This window comes from Hydractinia symbiolongicarpus, chromosome 9 (assembly GCF_029227915.1).
Source record: "Hydractinia symbiolongicarpus strain clone_291-10 chromosome 9, HSymV2.1, whole genome shotgun sequence".
In the NCBI taxonomy this organism is placed as follows: domain Eukaryota; kingdom Metazoa; phylum Cnidaria; class Hydrozoa; order Anthoathecata; family Hydractiniidae; genus Hydractinia; species Hydractinia symbiolongicarpus.
In genome coordinates this window covers 19,859,723-19,872,926 of record NC_079883.1, presented here as the reverse complement: position 1 = coordinate 19,872,926, position 13,204 = coordinate 19,859,723, and the positions used below count along the sequence as shown (strand labels likewise).

Sequence of the window (13,204 nt, the reverse complement as noted above, 5' to 3'; positions counted from 1 at the left end):
CCCTGATCCAACGTTAGCGGGTATAGATTTTACACCATTGACATAAACATGTTGTATTCTGTCTTTAAGGAATGATTTAATCCATTTTATCAGTTTGTCATTTATACCAAGTTGCTTCAGTTTGGCAACTAAGATGGAGTGGTCCACTTTGTCAAATGCCTTGCTAAAATCTAAGTAAACTGTATCTACATTTGAACCGCTTTCAAGAAAGAATAGGATTGTATCATAATGGGTCAGTAGCTGTGATAAACAGGAACGACCTTCTCTAAAACCATGTTGTGAGTTGTTAAAGAGAGCTCTGATGTTGAATCAAGTTCACAATCAGAAATAGAATCAGACAAATCAGATTTTGATGGTCGCAAAATATTACAGAATGACAAATACACCAACGAGTAAGAGGCAGAGTTCGAGTCAGAGGTGGAAGAGGATTTAGAGGAATGGGTTGAGGTATAAAAACACAAGGTGGGCGAACGTTGCGCCAGCCTGAGAAAAGGAAAAGAAGCACTGAAGAATCAGGATCTTTCCCAGAACCTCATTTAAGAGAAGATGAAGAAAACAGAAGTAAAGAGGTAACAAATTAAGCTAGTGAAAACGACGGCGAAAATATTGATGAAGAAGGTGGTGGGGCAGAAGATGTCGATTTAGAAGAAATTCTTGATGGTGACTCTGAAGATGAATTTGAATGGTCAAACGAAAACCCCACCATAAAACAATTCACCTAGGAATAAATGTATAAGCTCCTAATGATGACAATCCTTTGTTTTTTTAATCTTTTCGTACATGATGAGTTTTTACAACAAATTGTCGAAAGATCTAATGCTTATGCAGCATGTGTTATAAAATTCTTCTCACCCACTGAGGTCTAGCTTGATGAAAACATGGAAAGATGTAACACTGGAAGAAATGAAACAGTTCTTTGGTCTGGTTTTCCACATAGGTCTTGTTTCTATGCCATCATATTGCAGTTACTGGTCTAAAGATCGTTTGTACAAAAATGAACTGTTCAAATCTGTAATTTCCAGAAGTCGGTTTCAATCAATCATGCAAATCTTGGATGAGTCCATGATGCTTTGGCGGGGAAGATTAGTTTTCCGCTAATATATTAAGAACAAAAGCAACAAATATGGTATAAAATTCTTTTAATTGTGCACCAATGACCGATTTGTCCTAAAAACAGAAATTTATTCAGGCACAAAATTTGCAGACACCCAATCCGTGGGCCAAACCACAGCCCTTGTCATTCACCTCATTAATCCATACTTGGATAAATGTTACCATGTTTTCACTGACAATTGGTATAATTCAGTAACTTTGACTAAGTACATGTCACAGAGGAAAACCTACATAACTGGCACTCTACAGACAGACAGAAAACATCAGCCTGATGTGGTAAAAAAGAAGAAATTGAAGAAAGGAAGATAATTTTTCAGTCATCAGACGACATTATAATCACCAAATAGAAGGACAAGAGAGATGTCCGTATGATTAGAAATGCTTTCCTTCTCGAGATTGTAAAAACTGTCAACAGATGTGGCAAATCAAAGAACAAACCAAACATCTTCAATGTTTACAATCATGATATTTCTGGCGTTGATAGATCCGACCAGATGCTTTCGTATCATTCTGGCTTGCGGAAAACAATCAGATGGTACAAAAAAGTTAGGCTGCATATCATAGAAATTTTGGTGGCAAATGCTTTCTACCATTACTCCAAGTTAACTCCATCTCCAAACCAAAACGATTCATGCTTATCATACTATGAAAAGTAGATTATTGGATTTTGTCTAACTTTTACAATTTTATTTTTAGCTAACTGTGCTTTCTGAAACTGGAAGAAGTGTTAAATTAACTTTTAAGTAATGTCATGGTTATTCAATTCAAATCCCCTTCACATTTGCACAGGCTGTAAAGAAAGAGATTGTGTGTTCTGCAGTGGTCTCCTGACTTATTATATTGTACATTTCCCGTAAAAATAAACTAACTGTGAGGCAGTATAGAAAATACTATTATTTATATCGTTTGAGGTAATTTTATAGAAAACTAATCACCCTTGGACTAGAACAACCATAATCAATAAGAAGAACTATCAAAAATTGAAAAAAAACACTAATTATCCCCTTTTTTCCCTGAATAAAAATAAATGTGACTGAGCTATTGTAAAAGATCATAAAACGTATATATACGTGATCGGGACTCAACGTGTTGAATAAATAAAACCTTATATGTGTTATAATTCGATGACCCAAGGTCTTTTTCTCGTTTTTTGCTCTCGATTTTTAATGCTGCTGGATTTGCAACCCTCAACCCAATGAATGTTTTTTAGTGACAAAAAAATTTTTGTTACAGGTTACCTTCTTAAAAAATATTTTTTTGAGGAAACTTTTTAATTATCAAACAAATTTTTCTATTTCTCAACTAAACAATATTTAAAGGACATTCTTAAAAAAGCTTTGTGATTTTATTTGTGTTATGGTTTATTGTCTACATCTTGCATTTTTTTTCAGGTTTAATAATAAACAGTCGAGGATACTTTTGTTTGGTTCTTGTCTGCTGTCATTGTTTATGGCATTCATTTTTAGCGCAGGATTTTATTCTGTTTGTAATTCATTGGATTCTGCACCAGTGTAGGTTGTTTTTTTTTAAATATTTTTCCTTTTACTGGTAGCCCAGTGGTAGAGCGTTTGGTTCCAGTGCAGGAGATCTTGGGTTCAAACCCCAGCCGAGTCATGCCAGAGACCATAAAAGTGTGAATCTATCCTTTCTGCTTAGCCCTCAGCATGAGAATAGGATTGATATCATAGGCGGTTGTCTAGTTGAGCGATTGTTGTGCTTGCATGACTTTTGTAGCTCAAATGGGAGCTTTAAATGCGCTCCCCTTCGCAGGACCCTCATTGATAGTAGTACCAATAGGAACTGAAAAGGTTATCCTGGGTAAATAATTTCAACAATAATAATATAAAAGTATGCACTGATATCGAATCAAAAAAGGAATGTTCTATGCAATAAACATCAATATAAACGCATAATCAAAATTTTATTGGGTCATGACTAAAATAATTTTTTTCTTACACTAGAAAGAAACCCGAAATCTTTAATTCTGCAGAGCTTTTATTCACTTTTTACAATCTTTTCCTTTCTCGTATACTTGCTGTCAATTGGGATATTGCATCGTTTTTCTTTTAAAGTATGTTCTCGAAATCTTTACGTATATCTTGAAACTTAATTTTTTCTTGAGCATTTGCTTTACCAGCTGAGACTTGTTTATTAATATTTTTATAGTTGTAATGAAGAAACAATTTGGAATATTGAGTTTAAGTATTTTACTCCAAAATACTTTGATGCAAGTCATTTTTATTCACAATATGAACGAATAACTGTAAGTGTTATTTTGCTTTGGGTTTTTTTCTTGGTAGTCAATTTCTATCCTTTAACCAACCCTCTCCTTCTTGTTTATGTTAACATGCATGTATGCATGTAAATGCAACTTACTGGCTGGTGTAACTGTTTTACTTAGAATTTGCAAGTATTCAAAGGGAAAAATTTTAACAAGAATTAAAATTTTTCAATAACAATAACAAAAAAGTATGTATGCTGTTTTTCCTATGTGCATTTTATATTTTAGGTGTCTATATGGCTAAATACGTTATGCTTTTGGGGTGGTTTTATACGTAACATGAAGAAATTGGAACATATTTGATGCTAAATGTCACACAATACTGTGAAATAGAATCTACAGTGGCCAAAAATATGTAACGGAACAAAGAATTTTCCTTGTACTTGAGATGTTTTGTGTAAGATAACTTAATTTTTTTAAGAAGTAAATCTTTTTATTATTTTAAGAAAGTAAAAATTTATTTCAATATAAGAAATGTTCGATATAACCATGGAGGTATAAAAGAACAGGAGATACAACTCATGAATCGACCATTTAAATTCTATTCAAATTTCTTTGAAACTATGCGCGATGCGAAGTTCACTGGATATTCACAGATTTGCTAAAAAGCTATTCAAATACATATTCCCTGAAGGCTGAGGTCTTAGTGGCTTCTAAACTTTATTAGCCAATCATCTTTAAAGAATATGTAAACATTAGAAGCACGAGGAAACTTCAGTATTCTTGAGAGAAAGTGGAAAAACATTAAAAATATGTGTTGCAAAAACTTGCTTAAAACATAGGATATACATGCGCCGTTGTAAACATGGCACAATTAATGTTTAAGAAAACGTCCCTGAAAATTTCAAGTCGATCCATTGATGTTTGCACAGTTTACAGGCTTTTATTTCTGACATACTTTTAAGCAAAATTTCTGTAAAAAACGCGGGCAAGAGCCACTATAATTGTTTTGATTTTCTGAATGGTCCTTTTGTTTCTTTTCTACGCTAAAGTTTTGTTTATTTAAGATCTCTTATCGAAAGAAAAAAGCATCACTTTTTAGAAAGCATCTATGTCTAATTAATACACGTTAATTTCAGATACTTTCTAAAAAATCATGCTTTTTTTCTTTTGCTTTTTTTCTTAGCCTAGAAGAATAAGATAATAAATATGAAATGTTTATTGTGAACATAGAGTGAAGAGAGAAACGTTTTTATAGAATGATGTACTTAAGATCCTGAGGAAGATTTTGTTAACATTCTAAGACCGTGTGACTAAATATCAACAGATAAACTTTTTTTATTTATTTATTAGGCTAACTCTTTTATAAGGACTGTGATCGTAGTTTTTGTTAGCTACTGCTACCGCACACAACACTTGGCAACTTTTTGCATAAATTAAATTGATTGACAGTTGGTCTAAATTGGCCAATCACAATTCATTTTTAAACAATCTAACTAACTTCCTGTGGGCAAATTTAAGGAGGAGTCGTTTTCTTGGAATGTGGCACCTGTTTTTGCATCACGCATGATTTTAATAGCTCTAAAGAAGATCTATCTCCTGTTCTTTTATACCTTCATGATATTGCATAGAATTTAGAGTTTTTGAATTTCCGCGCCCGAAGGCATAGGAAATTCTTTAAAACCGTCGTTTTTTTCTTTCGGAGCATTTTTTGAGAAAAAATCGACCCTGGGATTTCACGTTGCTCCGTCACAGATGTAAACTTCGTACCTAAGCTCCTTAACTACTGGGAAGTCTCGTATTGACGTTTCAGGCTAAAATTGGTATTTGTTTTCGACAAAATTTGACACAGTTAACAAAAAAAGTATGCTGAACATAATGGTGACATAATAATTTTGATTTTTGTCACCTAAATGTCATTTTAGGCCAAAATTGGTCCAAAAATTAGAACTATTTTATTTTCAACAAAATTTGGCACAGTTAACAAATAAAGTATGCTGAACATGATGGTGACATCAAAATTTTGGTTTTTTGCCACTTTAAATGTCATTTTAGGCCAAAATTGGTCCAAAAATTAAAACTACTTCATTTTCAACAAAAATTGGCAAAGTTAACAAAAAAAGTATGCTGAACATAATGGTGACATCAAAATTTTGATTTTTGTCACCTAAATGCCATTTTATGCCAAAATTGGTCCAAAAATTAAAACCATTTCATTTTCGGCTAAATCTGGCACAGTTAACAAATAAAGTATGCTGAAAATGATTATGATACAAAAGTTTGATTTTTTGTCACCTAAATGTCATTTCAGGCCAAAATATATCCAAAAATTAAAACTGCTTTATTTTCGACAAAAATCGACACAGTTAATAAAAAAAGTATGCTGAAAATGATGGTCACATCAAAATTTTGATTTTTTGTCAACTAATGCCGTTTAAGACCATAAACGTTTCAATCGCAAGACTTTCAACCATGAATAATAGGCTGTATTTTTTGTTAGCAATTTCAAAATGTGAGTTTAATGACACGTTTCGTTTTGTTTGCGTTTGTTGTAAGATATAATGCCACTGGTGTGCTTTATCTTCAGAGGTTCATGCACCAAACCTCTTCGAATGTTTGGCACAATAACACAACGAATTAGCAGGTTTTCATCAAATATTTTGGTAGCGCGCGGAAATTCTTAGAGCCCCCAGGGCTTCTTGTTTCTTAGTTCAAAACCTAATTATTGAGGAAACTTCTGCTTATATAATTTAATTATTTGAGGAAACTTTATGCTGAAATAACTGTATCTGCAACCTAAGCGTGAAAATAATTTTTCAAGAAAACTTTGTGCTTATATAATGTTATCAACAAGATAACGAAGTTTCCTCAAATAATTATTTGAGGAAACTTCCTGCTGATATAACGTTATCGACCAGCTCACAGTGAAAATAATTAATTATTTCAGGAAATTAGTAATTATATAATGGTATTGATGAGCTAATGGTGTAAATAATTATTTGAGAACACTTTGTACTTATTTGTGACGATTTTAGGAAATTTGATAACAAACTATATAGCGATAATTTTCACTTATCAATGTGTTATATCGCTAACAGTAAAAAAAATTATATTTTTCTAGATAAAGGAAGCAAACAAAATGACCAAGAAACTTTAGCTAGTTTCCAAGATTTATAGTTTTAGTCAGCATTATTTATAATTTTAACAGGATCAAGATCTAGAGAATGAAAAAAGAGGACATTCATGTCCAATGCCCATTGAACATGAAGATGGTTTAGGCATTTTTTTTTAACAGTGTGCTCGTTTTTATGTAGTTCTTGTTACCAAGAAATAAATTGTGTTTCTTTTCTGCAACAGCAAATCCAGGGGAAGGGGCACCTTAGAGCAGAAGGGGATCAGCAAAAATAGAGACAAAAGCAGACAGAGGAAGGGTGTTCAGCCATAAGCAGACATCCTTTTAAAAGAATTCCTTTTTTGTATTACTTATTGATTCTGTTGTGTTTTTAGAAATAAGAGAGCATTATACAAGTTGATTTTTTATCCATTTACATTAAAAGCATTTTAAAGGAAGTTCTTAGTAGCTGATTTTATCCCAGCAACTTTTTGGTTAAACTTCAGGATTTGAATAAAATATTATAATTTGTATCTGCATTCATTATTTTTTTTGTTTTCTCAGAAAATTATTCTTTAATTTTGCTATTTTTTTCCAGTTTGTCTTGTGAATATGAAAACCTAAAAATAAACTGTAGAGAATTTTGCAAATTTTCTCCTTGGTAGCCACCAAAGGAAAGAAATTTGATAACATTGAACAGGGTAAAAACTAAAATGAATACATCAACATTTTAATTTAATATTATGTAAACATTTTCATTTAATATTATGTAAAAAAAAATTGCAAAAGAAAACAACTGACAAAAGGCTTTGTCCACAAGAAAAGAAATACACACTGTATGGCTGAAGGAAACTGTCATTTTCTGTTATAAAAATGCCTAAACTTTTCTGAAAGAAAAACTCATTAACTACGAATGCAAGAATTAACCATAAAATAATCTCCTCATGACATATTTTTATAGCAAACAAAGTTTTAATTTTTTTACAAATTAACACATAAAGTACCTGGTTATGTAAATAACTACAAATCTAAAATTTCAATTTTGCTACATGCTAATAATGAAAACCACATCAAAAATATTGATAAACACTGGATTTGGTACAGTGAAATAAGTTTACATCTTAATGGTCACACACGATTATCAAACATGAGCATAAACAATAAAATTTTTAGACATACATGAAAACCTTATTTACAGTCAATTTTAGTTGCTTAGGCCTGTTGCTTAGCAGCATAATTTTTCTCAAACATGAAATCAACGAACGTAGATAGGAATTATAATAGTGATATAATAATTTCATAAGGTTTTGTCCCAGCGCAGCCTGTCTAGAGAAAAATCTAAAATAAAAGGGATCTGGACGTATTTTGCGAAACAAAAAAAGTTAAAAGAGACTAACTAAATTAGTGTTTTATTTTTTACGGCGATCAAACAAATTATATTTATAATTCTAAAAAGAATATTAACACATTTTATAAGAAACATCAAGCTGTTGTTGTTGTTTTGCAAGCTACTTAATCGAAAAACGTACAAAGAATGTTGTCTTACTTGCTTTCAGCATAATTAGCTATAAAGTTTATGCGTCAGCCATATCGCATTATTATCGATATCGACAGAGAAAACAAATCAAGTTAGCTTAGCATTGTTTATCGCTATACAGCCATATCAATTTCTGTTTACCGATAATTTAGTTATTTCATCTAATTATTGCAAAATAGTTATCAATAATAATAGTTTGTTATCAAATTCCCTGGAAATGTCACATAATGGTATCGGCAAGCTATTGGTGAAAATAATTATTTTAGGAAAATTCGTACTTTTATAATTGTATCCACGAGCTAACAGTAAAAATAATTATTTGAGGAAACATCGTACTTGTATAATGGTATGAACGAGCTAACAGTAAAAATAATTATTTGAGGAAAATTCGTACTTATATAATGGTATCAACGAGCTAACAGTAAAAATAATTATTTGAGGAAACTTCGTACTTATAAAATGGTATCAACGAGCTAACAGTAAAAATAATTATTTGAGGAAAATTCGTACTTATATAATTGTATCCACGAGCTAACAGTAAAAATAATTATTTGAGGAAACTTCGTACTTATATAATGGTATCAACGAGCTAACGGTGAAAATAATTATTTGAGGAAACTTCGTACCTTGTATAATGGTATTAAGGAGCTAATAATTAAAACAAAAGACAAACTAAGTTACATTTAAAAGTTGTTTCAAAATGTTTCCATATACAGTACATAAAATTATTTAACTTATCTTCACAAACATCCCAAAAAACTTAGTGCAATACACAAATATTCTTATATATTAAATAAATTTTCAACTATGGTTCTGCACACTGAGTTTGGATGCCAAGATAGGAATTGTTTCATTTTTCTAGAATAAAAATGTTTGAAACAAAAAGTTCTTCCAAGTTCACACCGAGTTAACAAATATTGTACATCTAGTGAACTATCGATATAAGGAACTCTGAAGGGATGTACGCAAAGTTCGTAAAAACTAGAGGTTAATGTACATATTGAGAGTTCACAGGGTGGCCACACCTCCTCTTAAGTCCTCATTTTTTAAAAACTGAAATCCTCTATTGTCCTTTAAAAAATTGAAAATTGACCAAATCTCCTCTTTAACGCCTTTATTTTTTTTCAGGTACACTGATAATAGTTTGATAGTTCCACTATTATTTTATATTTGTTATAGTGATATAAACTACCCTTCATTTTAGCAATACGTCTTTCATCACAAGCTTTATTTCAATTGTTTTTAAATCTTTTATCCTGAAAGTAATACTTTCCTAAACGTATTTGTTCAGAAATTGATAGACCTAAGACATAAAAAAAAGTTCATCCTCTAAAATCTTCTATTTTTCTTCAAAATTTTTTATTTTTGCGAAAAAACTTCTCTGAATTCAGTGCAGAATATCCTTTAAAATCCTCTAAAATCCTCTTTTTTCTTAGATATTTTTTTGTGGCCACCCTCGTTCGCTGCATATTCAAATTTTTTTTTTTTCGAGGATCGTTTTTAATACAATTTTTAAACCATTGCGTCAATGATTAATGATTTCCTTTAGTTTCTGTCTTCTACGTTTCGTTGATACACCATTTTTGTATCCATTGTGTATTTCCCAATATGCTTATTTTTTCTAATGTAAACCTCATTTTATACTTTGATGCTTGGTATTATTTGATGTCGCATTTTGTAATGTCATTGTCATTGGTGATATTTTGATTTAAATAGAAATCGATTCTGTTGATGTTGGCCTTAAAATATGCTTATAAAAAGGTGCAATTTTTCATTAATAAATATGTATGTCCTGGTTTACAAAAAAATAAATTATTCATATAAACGTTAAAGCCCACAAAAATATAACATAACTTAACCCAATTATTAATTAATGTATGATCACATAAAATGTTCATTGCTTTGCAGTGGCGCATTCGGCCCGTTTGATATTGACAAATCTTGCCTCTTTAATTGACCGAATGGATGTTTCTTAAGAGGTTCAGTTTCATTATCAAATGATTTAGTTGTGAGACAATCAGTGCGTTGCGTCTGCAGCTTGCGAACTATTTCACCGAATACTGGAATGTTGTGTCTTCGCACCATCTCCAGGTATTCGCATTCACGAAAGGTAAGTATTCGATAAATTTCGCGTGCAGGATTATCGTGACGTAAAAAGCATGTTATTGTCACCAAGTGGCCAACTAAACTAATAAGCAAACCGCTGATGCTTATGATAATGCTGAATACTATAAGAAACCATAAAATTATAAGAACGTATTGATAGAGAATGTTGGGACTGATTTCACACACAAATTTGTTGACGTTATTAAATGTAATTCTCTTGTCTTTTATACTTTCGTGGACATCGCAAAATCCCATAGGCGGCAACAGAACATTACCTAAAATGGAAGAAGCATTTTAAAATGAGATTTCAAACATTTTATGAAGGAAATAAAAGAAGTTACTAACGCACCAGGTTTTGCATGGTCTCGTATCCGGATGTCATGCGACATGCTGTTGTTGTATTTGGTCCATTTTATCCAATTTGGTCCATAGCTAAAATAATTTCCGTTCAGTACTTTATCCAGCAACCAGAAGCCGATGATGCATACGCATACATACATGACCTTGATAAAAATATTCATCACGATTCGAATTCGCATCTTAGATTTTGAATTTATTTTGTAGTTAAAATAGTTCTTCACAATCGACTCAGTATCTATGTCACCTTTAAGACTTGACTTTAAGCTTATAATGTCAGTGTTGACGATGCGAAACAGTAGATATGGAAAATATTGCATTAAAGCGAGACTGGCTATAAAAAAGGGCATCCATTGAAACTGCAGGTAGAATACTTTCGTCATAGCTTCACAATTGTAATTTAGTCGATCTAGAAAAAAACCATTTCGAATGATGTATATACGTCACAAAAAGGTTATATCGAAGTGAGATGAATAGAGGGAATTTGCTATCCAAGCAAATGTTAAGGAAATGCAACCGCATCAAGTATTTGTTTGCTCAGATGGATTCACCGACAGAGAGTAGTTATAAAGAAGGAAAGAGCACTCGAAACAGGTCGCATCCAATTTACCAAAAAAGAGTTTCTACAAAAGAAGTAGTATTTGTACGTACATGAGCCTTTTTGTTGAGTGGAACACAATCTTCCGTATTTATCTATCCCATCATAATCGATTTCTTTAGGTATACCATAGTAGCCCGATTCCTGTAATCGATCAGACATCTCAGCGTAAATATAAAAACCTTGTATCCAGCAAGCGCTATGGACGAAATCGGAACCTAAAAATTTACAGAAATATATTCTAGTGTGGAGTTTCTTTTTTGCTTTATACAATATAAAATCTTCACGCGAATGAAAGATTTAACAGCGTAGGAAGGTTAAAAAACAAAACAAACCTAAATTGCTTGTTTTCGGTACAATGCATGATACTTTATCGTTAAAAAAATCAACACCCATCACCAACGCACTGATGATGAACATTTTCGACATAAAGATACGACAAAATTGATCTGTGTAGCTATCATGTCGGACTTTTATTTTAATCGATAATATATCTTTTATGCTGCCAAGCGAACCCATCTTTTCCCGTCAAAACGTTTCTGGGTTTTATCGTATACTTAACCCGTAACGAAACTCAAACCTTATCTGTCTTTTACCACATTCCAACTAGTTGTCTTTTTACGTTCTCCTGTAAATCTGATATTCTTTTGGTCTTTCAAATGTTTTTTGTTTTGTTTTAAATTCTATAATAATAGTAACGAGTTTTACAAATACATTTCTCCGCTAAAATGAAATAAAAAACAAAAACATCAGATGTATACAACATGTTTTTTCATTTCATTTTTTTTTTTTTTTTGTTATTTCTTACGTCTGCTTTTCTTCTAAATTTTCATCTGCTTGTATTTATATGCATATTCTCTTTATATTTTATATTGTATGTTATTTACATTTGTTATGTATACCGATGAGACAAGTGTAAAAATTTAAAAATCTCAAAATATAGATAAAAAATATTTTGAATTTTATATTTTACTTTACCTCCACTGTGTTAATATATTTCTTATTTTCGTTTAGGCTTCCTTCTGCGAAATATTTTATATAGGAGATAAAAAATATGACAAAATTCTCGAAGTGTTAAAACAATTTACAGAGCCTTTCAACTTTTTTGTTTTTCCCATCTGCGTTTCACATTTTTTTTTCATGCAATATTTTACTAAGCGATTGCATACTCCATCACAAAGAACTTTTGTTCTCATTATCATTTTTTGTCTGTTGTCATAAAGAGCTTATTCAACTCCTTTAGTGTTGTTTTTCATCTTTTAAAAAAGATGCTTTTTATTTCAGAGTTCGTTTTTTATTACTACTTATATCTTTTTCTTTTACAGCCGGCCCACAATTTGCGTTTCTTTTATAGGAAAATAATTTTCACTGGGTCCCAATAAAAAGTGAATTTTTTAATATAATTACCAGTGAATTTTTAAAGCTTCTGCGTGATGTAATTCTCCGCGTTTAAAGAATGAAATTTTTGAGGTAACAGAACTACGCAAGCATGAAGAAACAACTCGTACGTACAATCAAATTAAAGTTATTTTGAATTTTCAAAAGCTTTTTAATTTAGTTCTAAGTTCGCACTCGATTTCAATATCTCGTGTTATCATTAAAATTAAATTCGCACTTGCAACAAGTAAATGAGAAAAAGGGATTTCATCAGCGATTTGCCGACTGGCGGTAACATGTTCGTCTGTTTACAACAAAACTGAGCTTTTCATAAAAAATGTGTTAACGTTCTATCTAACATCCGATTTTTATATGGCCAGTAACACAACTAAAATCAACAGGGGAACACCTACGCATGAAATGTTTCTGATGAAACAGTCTTGAGAATTAACGCGGGACGCGGATGGGGAAAGAGCATAATGAAGAAGTCACATTGATTTAATTTTATTGCTTAATTACATCTCGCTAGTTGAATTTCCGCGCCCGAAGGCATAGGAAATTCTTTAAAACCGTCGTTTTTTTCTTTCGGAGCATTTTTTGAGAAAAAATCGACCCTGGGATGTCACATTGCTCCATCACAGATGTAAACTTCGTACCCAAGCTCCTTAACTACTGGAAAGTCTCGTATTGACGTTCAGGCTAAAATTGGTATTTGTTTTCGACAAAATTTGGCACAGTTAACAAAAAAGTATGATGAACAAAATGGTGACAATTTTGATTTTT

At 31.6% G+C, this 13,204-nt stretch overlaps 1 protein-coding gene across 2 annotated transcripts; it reads right to left on the bottom strand.

The window, feature by feature from the left end:
• Positions 1-8,660: 8,660 nt before the first annotated feature.
• Positions 8,661-12,271, bottom strand: LOC130657945 (uncharacterized). Of its 2 annotated transcripts, XM_057460944.1 has the most exons (5): positions 12,023-12,271; positions 11,380-11,727; positions 11,098-11,262; positions 10,439-10,855; positions 8,661-10,364 (listed from the first exon to the last, which is right to left on the bottom strand). In XM_057460944.1, exons 2-5 carry the CDS (start codon positions 11,561-11,563, stop codon positions 9,865-9,867), a joined length of 1,266 nt encoding a protein of 421 aa, XP_057316927.1. In that variant the 5' UTR covers positions 11,564-11,727; positions 12,023-12,271; the 3' UTR covers positions 8,661-9,864. The 2 variants fall into 2 exon arrangements, with proteins under 2 accessions (XP_057316927.1, XP_057316926.1); XM_057460943.1 differs by lacking the exon at positions 12,023-12,271 and having other exon boundaries at positions 11,380-11,965.
• Between the last annotated feature and the right edge of the window lie 933 nt (positions 12,272-13,204).